The 15,684-nt window shown below is 36.5% G+C and overlaps 1 protein-coding gene across 3 annotated transcripts in view; it reads left to right on the forward strand.

Moving 5' to 3' along the window:
• LOC109106946 (tetratricopeptide repeat protein 27-like) overlaps positions 1 to 15,684 on the forward strand; it is an 81,355-nt gene that overhangs the window by 33,468 nt on the left and 32,203 nt on the right. For all 3 annotated transcript variants that reach the window (XM_042742206.1, XM_042742205.1, XM_042742204.1), the window contains one exon: positions 15,273 to 15,386. In XM_042742206.1, the coding sequence (XP_042598140.1) occupies positions 15,273 to 15,386 (114 nt within the window). The remainder of the gene's footprint in view (positions 1 to 15,272; positions 15,387 to 15,684) is intronic.

Genomic DNA, 15,684 nt, shown 5'->3' on the forward strand with positions numbered 1-15,684 from the left:
GTTCTTCTGTCATCGTGAAGCACCTTTATATTTAAGAGTGCAGACTGTGTCAAAGCCATCTATTTGCATCTATTTGTCCTGGTCTCTGCTGACATTCAGGGCTGTAGAGGCCGTCTCTAGGTGCTGATCCACCATCTGGCCTGGTAGAATTTATATAAATATTAATGATAAATATATATATATATATATATATATATATATATATATATATATATATATATATATATATATATATATATATATATTAGAATTTATATAAATATTAATGATAAGCTATACCTTTGTAAATGTATGCGATTTCTAAAATACAAAACGATAGCCTAAGAGAGAATAATTTGTAATTTCTGTCTCTAATGGTTTGAATTTATATTCCAAAGCCTGATTTTTCCCTCCCATAGTTGTATTCTATCAAAACAAATTGTCCATTTAGACAAGAACCAATTGACGTGTAAAACAGCAAATCACAGTTCATTTGCATTTTCACCCAATTGTTTGTGTCGTCATAGGAAGATGAAACTATTTGTGGTGCAGTTACAGGGTATGAAGACTAAAACTGATATTTAAACTGTAAGTGTCACTTTTATGGGAATGATAGATGGGTTTAAAGACCTGATTGTGATTAGGTTTAGCTCATGAATATTGATTAGATTAGGGTTAAGTTTAAAGTACTGTGATTTTCAGAGCTATAATAACCTTGTTCATTAGTAGTCTGGTGTGTGCCAGGCTCTTTCTTTTTCCATATTCTGTGCTGTTAAACTCTCTCCTGAATGTCGTTTCTGGATGTTTCGTTTTACTGAGCTTCGTTTTAAAATGCATGAGCTATACAGTGTTTCCTATTTAACTTGCCTTATAGCACTCGAGCCATCCAAGAATAACCAGTGAGATGGAGCGTAACGAGGGGTGGAGACTATCATTTATATGTCAGGATTATTTATTTTCTTCATCCTCAAAATGAAGTCTTTTCAGGGAAAGCAGGGAAGGGGACGTGTTCGTGGCTGAGTTAGCACTTCTGTAGGAACAGCAGGGAATACTTTCATAGCCTAGGCATTTAACACTGCAAACACTCTTTCCTCTCATTTAATCATTTCTCATGAAGGGTGGGAGGATGATAAAAATGTGTGCTGTCAGAAAAAATACATTGGCGTACACCCTCAAAAGATGGGGATGTGTTCTTTTTTGTGTTTGCGGTTATGTGTGTATATGTCAGAGAGCTCATTGCCGTAACTCATCGCACAAATGTCCTGTCACCCAGTGGATGACTTTTGGTGGTGAATTCCTTTGGTTTTAATGATCAAGAGTCATCGATTGACCTCAAATACTGTTGCACGTGCAGCTGATAATGATTGTATTGAATGAAACGTTCCTATCATTGTCACGCCAAGTGGTAAATCATTTAGGACTTCTTTATCATTGCACATTCGCATTACCAGGATCTGTTGGACATCAATAGGCATTTGCTGCATTATACACTGACTCTAGTGCTTCTAGAAATCAATCCAATACCATGTTTGGCTGCGTTCCCAGATGCATTTTAAGCCCAGTGTAGGATTACACTGTTAATTGGCAAATCAGGTTTGAAAAACCTTGTTTAGTTGACAGTATGTCCAGGGAAACTAGCTCTTTAGATGATGAGCTTGTTGAGGCACTATTACACACTCCAAGTCAATAAAGCATTTGTTTATGTGTTCAGTCCCATTTTTAGCCATTTTTATCATTTTTATAAAGGAGTTTGCTTCGTACTGCTGTCTTATTTCTCTTCTTGATCCTTCCTGTAAACCGCAGGTCTTGGCCATGGGAAGAGTAACATCATTCGCATTAAAATCCCCCTTGTAAGTGCCAAACCCGCTTCGGTTTCAAAGAGCTCCTCATCTGAGATGAATCATATGGGTTTTGAGGCTGTTCTGGCCTGATCTCTTTGGTTTGTGACGTTAAAATGGAGCCCAGCAGTTGGCAAAACCACCTGGCCGGTTTGTTCTTACTCTATCTGTCAGTGCTTTCCCGCTGTTTTGGCCACCGGGCCACATGCGGTCACCTCCAGGGTGTGGCGTTTGAGCTTGTGTCAGCGGTTTAGTTTCCATTGGTCATTGAACCCCCATTAGGGATCTCAACCCCTCCTACACCAGGTCAGTGTAGAAGTGGCGTTATGTACTGTATGTAATGTGAGCTTGTGTTTGTTTGGTTGGATTGGGTCGTTTCCTCGCTGTTACCCATGAGGCCGATGCTTGTGTTGATCTCACCAATGATCTCTGGCCAAGGGCAGTGCACTATTGGCTGCATTGTGTGCCTAAATCCAGTGCATCCGAGTGTGAACGCATTGGCTCTTCCATCCTGTCAGATCTAAGGTGAACACCTGCAGTTTAACTCATAAATCTTTTGTTCACTGAGATGGGCGTCTTCGTTGGGAAATGGCAGGTCTGCGCATCTTGAGAGTATTTCTGTCAACGGTGGCTAATTTGAGCTTGGATATGGAATGGTCGTGTCGCCTGCTGTACATGATGTCATTTTTTGTGGGTGTTTCTTAAACTTTTGGGCACTTTTATGTCTCGGGTTGATATTTAGTAAAAGCAACAGGTTCAACTTTTTTTTTTTGTAATAGGATGACCTCATTTTTTTTTTTTTAAACCATGCCTTCAGTTTTGGTACTGTAAGTCTTGTCCCAGTCCCATTTTTTTTTAAATGTGAATAATATAAAGTCTTTTAAATTATTTCAATGTTTGTGTGAATATGGTTTATTTTAATAATTATTTGCAAAATGTTATTGATTTTTTTTAAATCAGTTTCTTTTATTAACCCTAATAATTTAAATATTAATTATATATTAATTATATAATTATGTAAAATTAATCAAATTAAATATTACAAGCAGTGTTAGAAGCAGTGTTGGGTGTAATTAGTTACTGTAATTTAATTACTTTTCCCTCGAAAAAGTAAAGTAAGGGATTACTCTTATTTTTTCTGTAATTTAATTAAAGTTACTTCTTACATTTATTGAACCTAATACTTATAAAATACAGAACAACAATAAAAAACAAAACAATAGTGGATTTAACATCTAAATTTAAAGTCAAACCTTAAAATGCACGCTTTTTATGTACCCATTTCACTTTAAATACTTTGAGTTAAGAAGAATATTTGTAACACTTTAGTGTCCAGTTCTCACTATTAACTAATTGGTTATTAGCATGAATATTACTGGGATATTGGCTGTTTATTATTACTTAGAAAAAAACAACAACACACTTATTAATGTCTTATTCTGCAAGACCTTATTCTAAATCATTAATCCTGCCTAATTCTTAAAATGAACAACTACTTTACTAAGTATTAATAAGCAGTAATTAGGAATATATTGAGGCAAAAGTCATGGTTAATAGTTAAATGTGAGAATTGGACTGTTTCATGTCTATCCTTGTATCATTAACTTGTCGAGGTTGATACTGGTTTAGAAAGTAACTACATACTTTTTGGAGAGAGTAATTTGTACAGTAATCTAATTAAACTGTTGAAGATGTAATTAGTAACTAGTAATTAATTACTTTTTTAGAGTTACCCAACACTGGTTAAAAGTGCCAGTAGTTGATAAAAACACTCTTCGACAGGTTCAAGTTGGAATCCACTTTTTCCTAGTTTCCTAATTCTTTTCTGTCAAAACGAGAGAGCATCTGGTTTTCACCCGCTGTGTTCAGAGAGCATGTTGATGTCAGCTTAGTACTTTGTAAAACATGCAAACCACAGTTGATATTTTATGTGGAGCAGAGGCAGATTTAAAACATTAATGTGCAACTTTCAGTTCCAGTGGGCTGTATATTTGTATTAACGCTCCAAAAGTAGTTAATATGGCTTGAATGAGAAGATGCCTTACAGTCAGGGCAAGATCAGCTGAAGTAATATGAAAAACATTACCTAGATCTATGGGTGCCTTTCCTCTACTGACCTTTCAGATTTAAGTGTTTGAGGATTAGACGTTAATGAGACGTTTCCTCATTTACTGTTGAAATATGCACCTGACTCGGATCTAATTTGATTTCCCTCCCTTGTCATGTCTCTGTGTGTTGAGAGTTTATTTAGGAGAAAACAGGGCTGCGTTGTTAGGGAAGTGATGTTGGTGACATGCTCATGCTAGATGTAACCACAGCCCTTTTTTGTAATTTTCCATAAAGTACAGTCCATGTGATCTGGGCTTGTCCTTGTGTCTTCCTGAAGGTCAAAAGACCAGTTATGACGATATAGTGAGAGAACAAACAAGCCCTTTCCTTCCACTTTAGAGATTTACTTAATTCTCCGTGACTGATTGATTGCACCCGAAGCTCTGTTTGATTTCACACCTGTGTTCCTACAGCCCTTGTTTTTCTCTTAGACATCATAATAGATGTTACCATCAGTTCATTGAGGTGATTTGCCACCAGTCTTTCCATCTTCTGCTGATCTGCAGTCTGCTGTTGCTGGTCTCCACTGGCTGGTTGTGTGTGCAGGCATCTTTCCAGTCTACATGTGGATCCAGGAGTCTGCAGGCTGGTTAGATGGTTGTCACGTACCCAGCAAACATCACAGAGATGTGTTGTCTGCTTTTTATCTTTAAGAATTGAATAATTTAGTGCTATTGCCTGCATTGAAGTACATTTACATTTGGCAGATGGTTTTATCTAAAGCGACATGTGTTGCATTAAAAGTAAACATTTTATCATGCATTTCCTGGGAATCGAAACCCATGACATTGATAGTGCCATGATCTGCTGATAGAGCTACAAAAATATATATTTTTATCTAACATATTTTAAAATCATGTTTTATTTTCTGCCGTATTTTATTTTAGCTTTTTGGGGTGTGGTCTACAATGTCTACAATCTATCAGTGTATGTCACAATACTGTTATTATTTTTTGTTGCAAATTCAACCCCAAAAATTTGTTGTTACATTTTTTGGATAATCTACTGTGAATGTAAAAGAAAGGGAGCAGATTCAAATACAATTCACCTTGTGACATTAAGCATTTAAGTAAGCAAGCTGAAATTTAATTTTATACACGCACACTCTCAACAGTGATGTGACATTGATTTGTTTGATGAATTCCAGAGAAATGACTTTCGCCCCCTGGATCTTTGCTTGTTGGGTGTGTCATCTGTAATACACCACACAACAAATTATAAAAAATAGTAAAAAAAAAAAAACCATCCAGAAGATCATAAATGTCTTTTGATTTTTTTTAACAAAGTGCAGAGCATCCCTGGAGTCTAGAGATGTATAATACACTTGCCAGCAAAGAATTAAAGTGCTAAATTGTAATATTTTTAATAATTATTTGCGTTTAACTTACAGTTTGTTCTTTGCATAACTAATTTAATATAACTTATACAATAGGGATACAATTTGATTTATATTTAATTGATTTCTGTTTATTATTGTTTTTTAAATTATATTATAATTAAAATAAATAATATAATCAAAGTATAGTTTTTGTACCAGAATTGAACCGTTTCTTGGAGCTTGGCGTTATTGTGCTTGGATGGACTGGATTTGGATCTGTACTGGATCTGTATAACACAACAATGTTCCCTGCCGTTTTCAGCTTCTGTTTATAAGGTGATAAAATAATATTTGAACCAAAGGTCTGTCTCTCGTTTTGTTGATCATTTGGGATCTTCATGTGGCTGAAGCACCTGCTGTAATCAGAATGATATCATGGCGGCCCAGACGTGAGCTGGCACAAGTCGTCTTACTGGCTTCAGAATGATTTCCAGGAAGAACTGGCCATTTCAGGCTGAACTTGAGCTCTCAAATCTGTTTGGAAAGTGGAACCGTTCTGATTGAAAACGGGTCAGCCGCTGGGGTTAATTTATAGCCGTGGCGTTTATGTGGCTGTTTCGCCATAAATCTTCTAGTTCCACAAGAGCCTAATGACTTTACCAGAGTCCTTGCTTTTCATGTATATCTCTAAATAAATACATGTGGAATTAAGTCTTTACAAACCTTATTATGAGATTAAGTCATCGTCTGTTGATTATTTTTGTTCGGTTTCTACCCTCACTGTTGAATTTTCCTTTAGGACCTTCCGGGCTTCTTGAAAGATTTCCCAAAATAACAAGAAATGGGGCGCACATTTTATCCAGCTACTAAGAAAATAGAGAAGGACATCATCCTTCACGTTTACCTGAGTTGTCCTGTCACTGTTGAAGGCTTTTACATGCTTCATTGCTCACCATTCAGCATGTTCCATAGGGGGTAGGACTTCTTTCCTCTAATATGTCTACTCAACTCTGATCAGCAACTTCAAGACCTCACAACAAATTATCCTTCCTAAGCCAAGACCTTCTCTTTCCCAACTCTGTTCTTTCGCTCAGGGGTACATCTTGGACTAAAGATATATCACACCACCCTATTGCCAACACTAGGCTTGTGCACATGTATAACCTGGCGTGTCTGGGATTTCTGTCTTGCTGAATTAGAGCTGTTTTTCACTGTTAGGGACCCTTGCCATATCCAAACACCTTGAGGTGCTTGAGTCATAGCAAAGCTGGTGCACCTTCAAAGCTGGTTATTCATGTTTTCATCATCAGCTCAGAGACACCGATATTGGATGGTAACCTCACAGGACATCTGCTGTCCACCTTTAGTTTTTGTCATGGGGCTTTATTGTCAACACTGTTCACCAGAACGAATTTTGAAAAATGAGAATTTCATGGTAGATTACACAACCATTGACACAGGGATGCTTTGACTCTTTAGTAAACTGCATTTAGGTCAAAAAGGATTGCATGTGTTTTACAAATGAGCTAAAGAGATTGTGACATGATAGATTCATTCAGACGCAAGAAGACTTTAGGGAAGCTTCTTTAAACAATGCAGAATCTTGGGACTGTTTCAACAGTCAGAAGTCTTCAGCATTTTTAGTGGATGATGCCTTGACCAGATGTAATCAGATGTGTTTGGAGGTTAGCACTCAAGTGGTTTCAGGGACAGGGTCAAATTGAAGATTTGGCTCCTTTTCTGTTTGGATTAGAATTGAATTGGCTACAAAACGAAGAACTTGAATTGGAATGAACAGAATTGGAATTTGCTTGATTACAATTAGAGAAATTCTTCTAGTGTTGTCAAAAGACCCGGTACTTCGGTACCAAGTCGGTACTAAAAAAACGAATTTGTTACGGTACCAGTTTTTTTTTTTTTTTTTTTTTTAGTACCGGTGGTACCGAGTACCCAGTCAACATGGTTCTTGATGTGTTATCTGAAAGGTGTGCAGATGTGCTCTCTTCATAAAAGCACTGAGATGAGGCAACCTCAAAAGGAGGAAACACACCAAACTAACAAAACGCTTTAAAGACAGTCACCCAGATCAAATTAAAGAGTTCAAGCAAGTGTGTTTACCATACATTGGGAAATATCAAAACTGACCGCCACAAATGGATTTTCCAAAAGGCTTTGACTTTGTTGAATAAACATGAGCTCTGCACATGTCAAAGTCAAAACCCGGTGCGGGTGTTTTTTTATAGCTGTTTTTCTGAAGAAAACTGACTGTCTTCAGAAAATTATGGATGTCATCTTGCCTGTAATTCCTGAGCAGTGTTTGTGAGCGCAGGCTCAGGCTTATTTGATTACAGCCGTTACCGGGGAAACCTCTCTCTCTTGCGTGCTCTACATGCACCTCCTGTTGGCAGAGAATGAAATTGCATATGCCGCTGTGGGAAAGACTGCTTAATCGTTAATCGTTAGCATAAGTGCAGCTAACGCTAATATAAGGAGCATTAGAATTAAGTTTCTTTATTAACTATTTAATGCTTATAACTTTTATTAGGGTAAAAAAAACCTGGATGACAATGATATTTACTATTTTTACACACCAGAGGCTTTTTAATGAATTGTGAATCTAAAATATACATGTTAGAGAATGTACAAATGGTTAACATTATTTGTGTTAGATCAGTCAGAAAAGCAGGTCTGGGTTTTTTTTTTTTTTTTTTTTTTTTTTTTGTGAACTTTAAAATTCAAAATCCCTTTAAAATTAAATATGTACACAGTTTGGATTAAATGAAAGTTTAGTCAAATTTTTTAATTAGCATGTTTTTGTGTTTTGCTTTGGTACCGTAATTGGTACAGAGAACCGTGGATTTTCACTGTTATTGATACCGAATACTGAAATTTTGGTACCGTGACAACACTAAATTCAACTCATATTCAACTGAAATTCAATTCATATATATATATTATTATTATTATTTTATTAAAATATGCATAATTTTAATTTATTTTTTTCTATTGGTGACATTCCAAAACACATTTTTTTATTTGTCTGAAAGGCCTAGAGCTTCGAGACCTTTTTAAACTTGTCAATTAATGACACTTATTTTAGTTACTGTTTATGAGTTTATTTAAAATTTACTTCATTTTCATTTTAGAAATCAAAGTAATTCTAATATTCTAAATTCAAATATGAGTTGCGATTTCTGAATTCTATTTTTACATTTTTTAATCCTCAATTCAAAGTCAGTTTAAATTCAGAAATTATGGACTTTTGAATACCAGCATTCCCCCTATTTGTAAGCCTGCTTTTGAAGAGGTATTGCATCAGAACCAATAATGTAGCCATGGATGATAAACTGATTTTTTTTTTCTTTCAACAGTTTAGTGACGCACCGGTTCCCCATGAAGTCATGGTGATGCATTACAGCTGTATTTTATTTAGCTGTCATCGACAAGTTTAAATGATATAATGCAAAAAATAATCATTTTTCAGTCTGTGCATGGCATCATACTTGGGCCACCTGCTTTAGAATTAAATGACATTTGAACTGAAGATAAAGATTTTGACGCTATGAGATCATGTCTGACACTTTGTTATTCAGAGTACCTTAACGCTTCAGTATTGCATTTGTAGCCCTCTTTGAGGTTTTTACCCACACACCTCACAGATTAAAGTAATCTACATAGAAATACTTTGTGGCAGCCAGATTGTGTTACAGTAGCAGCTCTGCTGATGGTGACTGTCTCTTTTTCAATGTCTTTCGTCAAAGATATTGTGCAGATACACATTAGTGATCTGACAGTGAAGGACTATTTACACAGGCTCACAGACAAGCCTTGGCAGTGTAGCGTGCCAGTTGGTGAAAGATGAAATGGTAGGATATCCTTTTCAACAGATGATCACTTACATCATCTGTTTGGTAGACATCTATACCTATACCTTTTTTTTTTCTGAGAAATACATCTGTAAAACTAAATGATAACTGCCTCTGGTTAGAAGTAAACCATGTTGTCAACTATGTCACATGTTACTTATTTCTTTTATGCTTTTTTTCTTGGAATTTGAAAAACTGTCAAGATTGTAATCATACGTAAATACAACATACTTATTGCAAAAGGACTTTAACACAATATTTACCAGGTTGTGTAATCATTGTGCTTTTGTGCCCCAAGAGAAATTCTTTGTTGACGTTAATTGTCACACAAAATGATCTAATATTCCCTCTATTGCTCAATTCAATGACATCTTAGACTCTGAGTCTCCTGCTCTCCGCTCTTGCCTTGCGCCACTTCAGCAGTAGTAATATGAAGTATGCAGCCCAAAGGAACTTTGTATTATATTGCTGTTGGTTTTGTTGTAATTAACAGGTAAAAAGCAAAGAATGATGTTTAAGAAATTTCACAATAGCGTTTCAGAGTCAGTCATGCCTTCAGCTTATAGAGAAAGAGCCTAAAGTCTTTTTTTTTTTTATTCTCAGAAATAAGGACATTTTACTCTTTCTTTGTGTAATTAAAGTAATAAAGGTAAAGACTCGGACCACTGAACACCTCATTTAGGCAGCTCTTAAATTTCCCCCTCCCTCCATCTCTCATGGTCTCTCTCTCTTGGAAAGACCACCGAAGAGCTGTGCTGCTACTGCTCTCATCTACCGTTCTGTGCCTTGTCTTTGGACGGGTGTCTCTAAAGGCAGCCTGCTGTGGCTTTAGCTCATTTATTATTCCAGCTGTGCTTTTATTAGTGATCTCAAGCTTCTCTGAGTCGCTAACAGAGTCATCCTTCTTTTCATAGTCTTATACATTAATATCCAGAAGATTGGCTTTACATTTTTTTTCGTTTAAATTGTACTTTGTTATAATTAAGGGTGTGAGTTTTGTTGATCCAAGTCTAAAAATTGGTTAATTTGGTTGGTTTGAAAGTTTTAAACTTGAATTGTGATTATTTTTTGCTTTTGTAGTTATTGGTTAAGACCCCCATAAATATTAATTTCTTCAACTGAAGTTGAAAAACTAGACTGATTTCATCCACTAATTTGTATTTTCATATATCAGAGTCCAGGTGCATAAAGTCATAAAAAATGGAAAGTAACGTCGACATCCCCCGTCGTATCACTTGTGTATGTTCTTACGGTGCGGAGAGAGACCGTCCCAGTGAGGTCTGCTTTGAATTCGGATCTGGAGTGAAGGTACACAGAGTTCCTCAAGAATCAGTGCCTTTCATCTGAAGTCTTTCTTTCCCAGCTGTTTACCTTCATAGACGGTAACCTACTGTTTTTGTAACTTCTGTATTTTTAACATAAACTTGTATGAATTTGAAAGTTTAAGCACAATAAGACGTGAAAGAAAGCTTAGTTAGTCACATGCCGTGTGACAGCTGCTTTCTGTGCGTGTGCTTCGGATGTGTATGCTCAGAAAATCATATATCAGAAGGTTTAGACTAATACGATTTAAAACGACATGCACACAAACGCTGTGTTTCTGCTTCTACTCAAAATAGGCATTTTCAAAATGATATAATAATTGATCTGTGGGGTATTCCAGGGACACCTGAGACTTATAATACATATTGTAAAAAGGCACATAATAGGTCTTCTTTAAAGCTAAGCCACCCAATATATATTTCTTTTCTGCAAAGAAACTAACCATACACTGTCTCAGTCTTGGGCTGGTCTGGTGATTAAAATGCTTTCCCTCCCATTTCCGAGCCCTGATACTGTTACCATAGCAACACGGGTTTTTCAGAGCGGCAGAAGTGTGCAGAGAGGAACAGAGGTGCCATTCTGGAAGGAGTGGGAGGGGTCAGCAGCTTGAGAAGTTGTTTCTTGGTGGTTGTTCTTCCCCAGGGAAGGAAACAGCTTTGTGATAATCATCTTGTCGACTTGGCATTGCAGTGAGCAGCGAGACCTCTTGGGGTGGGAATTTGTTTTGTGCAACCCCAAAGTACACACACACACACACACACACACACACACACACACACACACACACACACACACAATATGAGTATATATGTGTGTACTATACAGATGTATAAGTATATATGTTTACTTTTATAATGTTGCATTTCTCCCTGGTTGTTTATGTGTGTGTGTGTATTCACAGCATAGGACTAAGTCTCACCCACTGTGCTGTGCTGAGAACAGTTTTTACTTCCTTTACTTTGTAAGGCTTTGTCCTGGTATCACACACAAAATCAGGTTTGTTAGATTGATATCCATCTTCAAACCAAATGAGAATGCTGACTTATCTCTGGAAGCCCACTTTTCAACACACCAACATTTGGGGGCTTTTCCTCTCTTTCTGACTGTTTCTGATTATGTAAAGCTGCTTGTTTTGAAGGTGTTTCTGTACTTGTATTCAATTTTGTGAATCCTAATTTAGTTATGGTCTGAGTGAGTTTGGGTTTTGTCTGACCTTGGGCGGCGCTGCTCGTTCTTTGCCACCTCTGGGATCTTGAGTTATCAGGTTCAAACCTCAGATATGCACCCTGGGTTATGCTCCTCTGAAAGATAGATAGCACACAGTTAGAGGGAACTCAAGAAGTTTTGCTGGGGAAAAAGACAAAATAATCCGCACATTATCAGCTTGAGTTTCCAAAAGATGGACTGCCAAAATGCTTATGTCACTAACAATTTCTGCCCTTCCATCTGATTCGTTCGGCCCATTTGGAGACAGCCGAAGTGTCTCTGTTATTCCTTATGTTAATCAGCGCTTCAGAGACATAGCCAGGTTTATTTTATTGAAGAATAGTGCAAAACTGAAACATGAGATCTTTCTGGCTCTGTACCAAACCTTGAACATTTTGCTGTCTAGTGTCTAGAAGATATTTTCTAATATGGCATCCTCACTGAGAAGTGACTTGGGCTAACATAAACACTTTGTATTTGTGGTTATTTTGTCTGAGAACCATTGTTCCTTTTTAATTAGAAAAATCTGTTTTCTATCAATACAATTACATTTCTGCCATTTTTAAAAATGCTGAGCTAGACGCAGTGCATTGAAGCTGCCTTATCTGTGATGATACATGCTGTAAGTGTCTTATGAGGCAGCATAACTTTTCTGCCTACTGTTTGGAACAACCTTTGCATTGTGAGCTTGCCAAAGATGCCTAAAAATGCTGTCTGGGTAGGCAGTTCAACACTACAGACTGCTACACACTCTCTTGCACTGTAGTCTTTCTGGAGCCCTTGTGTCTGTAGACAGAGTTGGGGTGAGGCCTGTTACAGTATGGGTGAATTTAAATATAGACGTTACCACACAGATAAATATAGACCCCCATCGTACAGTAGGCTAACACACAGTGAGAAAATGGACCACAGGAGACTGGTGTGTTTCTTACAGAAACATAACTCCTCAGCAGAGCCCACTTTCCTCCTAAAAATAAATCTGCTGCCATTTAGCTGGACCTGTAAGACAAATTCATCAACGTTAGCAGCATATTTAAATGTCAAACTTCTTAGTTCATTGAGTTTGTGCTTCATTGTCTATAAATATGATTTAAAATATACTGGCTCGAGGACCTTTCCCGATTCCACCCACCCCTCTCTCTCTCTCTCTCTCTCTCTCCCACTTCGCTTCCTATCAGATCTAAACTATCCTATCACAATAAAGGAAAAATGCCACAAAAAAAAAAAAAAATTATATATAATATTATATATAAATATTTGGTATTTATATTAGGGCTGTGAAGTGATTAACATTTTTAATCTAATTAATTACATGATGTGCCGATTAATTAATCACACATCAAATTTGGCTGAGAAATTACTCCCAAAAGATAGATTGAAAGTCATTGTTGTGTAAAGCATCAAATAGGCATTAAAAAAGTAGCTTCAGCAAGAAATATTTTCTTTTATTCAACATAAAATTTACTGGTTCACCCAATTCGTTTAAAACGTGGTTTTAAGAAATGAAATGCTGCTGTGTGTTGCTCGGAGATTAACAGTTCTGCTTTGTCTTTTATATTTTTGTTGGCAAAATTTAGCAAAACAGGTAACATTGTGTCTAAAATCACACAATTTTTGATTTTGGTTTTGATTTAAATAGTCAGTAGTTAAAAACTGAATTTGAACAACTGTAATTGGTAGAGCACATTTGTAAATCTATATTCTCTGTGTGTGTTCTCAACAGGCTTTTTCCTAAATAGTTGAATATAAGCATTTCATATGTGTTGATGTTGTAGTAAATTGTGTCTTACACATAGTAAATAGCTGTAAAAGCAGGGAGGATAAGGGTGAGCAGTGTTTCACAGCATATCTGATCTTTGAAGTTAAATTGGGAGATGGCAAGGCTTTGAAGTGTATGTCGGGTTTAAGAGCAGGAGTTGATGAGTCAGGCTTGAAGTCCTCATAAATCACATGTAAACGCTCCGGTGCCTTTTTCCTTTTCCTTTCTTCCCCTGTAGGTCAGGGTACCGAAGTGTTGTTGCCCTTTCCTGTAATAAATGCTTTGAGGGGAGGGGGCCAGACATAGTGCTTGAAATCATGAGGCATACTGTATATGTGTATGTGTGTGTATGTACACACACCACAGTCATACTCAGGAACTAACCTTTTGCTCATTGACTACAAATACTCCATTACTCATACTCATTCTTGCTTTCCAAGAAGAACAGGATCAACCCTTCCTCTCCCTTTCTCTTCTTACATCTCTCCCCAGTTGGCTACAAAAACAGAGCTGATCCTCACACTGCTCACAGGTCTGACAATGGTTGACTGTCTGATGGTTCAGGATCTCTTATTGACTTACTATACTATATTAATTCTCTTGTTTTAGCATTTGTTTCATCCATGTAAGGAATATTTTGGGCATTTCATGTGCTGCCAGTGCCTGTATTAAGTGTACTGTGAGTCACTTAGGATAAAAGCAATTAACTTGGAAATAATTTTATCTTATAATGATCCAAAAGCATATATTTGAATTCAATATGTCTTGGGTCTATATAAAGATCTATTTATACATTATAGAGTTGATCTTTAAAAACACAAATTTAATATAATCCTAAGCAAATCTCTAAATTAATCAAATTTATACTCTGTTATATCAATTCACAAAACACACAATTAACATTTATCATATATTTTAATTTAATATATAAAATATATATAAATAATATATGTGTGTGTGTGTATGTGTGATATTATTTGGTGTGTATATATATATATATATATATATATATATATATATATATATATATATATATATATATAGTATCTTTATTTAATTATTGGGTATTGGCCATGATATGCAGTAACTATATAATATAATATGATAATTATATAAAAATTAGTTTATTATTCATGCATCCCTAGCATGAGTTTTGGTTTAAAATGTACTTTTAATTTTATTCCTATAGCTCAATCTGTAGAGAATGGCGCTAGCAATGACAAATTCATGGGTTTGATTCCTAGGAAAAGCAAGAGAACTGATTACACAAACAAGCAAACAAAAAGTAGTTACAACTGGGTTTACAGTTAAGCTCCTGTTTAATTCCTTTTGGTCCAACAGCAGCATCGTACTAGCAAAGAACTGATTAAAAAAAATGATTTGAACTTTGAATACAACATACCATTACCACTTAAAATCCTTCTCCCAGGCACAGATGTATATTTCTTGATTTCTTGAATGCCTTGTGCTGTTTAAAACAGACACCTCATATACTTTAATTCAGTATTGACGTGTCGGTCTTGCTCCAGTTAAGACAGGATGCTTTTTCAGTAACGTGTGTCGGAAAGTATTTCCATCTGAGTCCTCTAACCCTCGCTTACCTGCCGCTCTGCTGCTGTGATACAAGCCAGTGAGCGCTCGCATGACTGTATTCAGGGAGTGGTGTGTGTTGTAGATACCTTTTTAAATGTTTGTTGGTATTTGTATGATTTCTGTCACTGTGGTTGAGAATGTGTCAGGAATTTCTCTTATTGGTTTATGGTATATTTGCAGATTTTATATTCACGAAAGTGAGATAATCTCACTGTACGTCAAAAAGAAAATCTGTACGTCACCATGAGTGATATCTTCACCTGCCTCTCTCTCTTCCTCAGTGTTTGCTGTCTCAGCCAAAGTTCTGGGCAGTGGAAGTGACATCACTGTGCCTGAGGACTAAGCTGGAGAGAGGAAGCTCACGGAGAGTTGAACGTGCCATGATGCAAACACAGGTAAAGTACAGCTAAGAAGTGACCGTACAAACATTTATAATATTCCTAAAGAAAAGTTTCCATTTCAAATAAATGCTTTTTTTCCTCATGTTGTTTTTGTTGCATTTGTGTGTGTGCAAGAGAAATGGACAGATAAGCCCGAGGGAGGAGGATGCTTTAGCTTCCCTTTGGCTGCTTCCTGTTTCCTCCGTCATTTGTCATGATGTGGTGGGTGGGGTGGGGGGTATTTGTCGACCTGTGCACTGAAGAAAACAGGACAGCATGGCTCTTCCTGTCCTGATCAAATTTAATTTAATGG

Source organism: Cyprinus carpio, chromosome B17 (genome assembly GCF_018340385.1).
Source record: "Cyprinus carpio isolate SPL01 chromosome B17, ASM1834038v1, whole genome shotgun sequence".
NCBI lineage: Eukaryota > Metazoa > Chordata > Actinopteri > Cypriniformes > Cyprinidae > Cyprinus > Cyprinus carpio.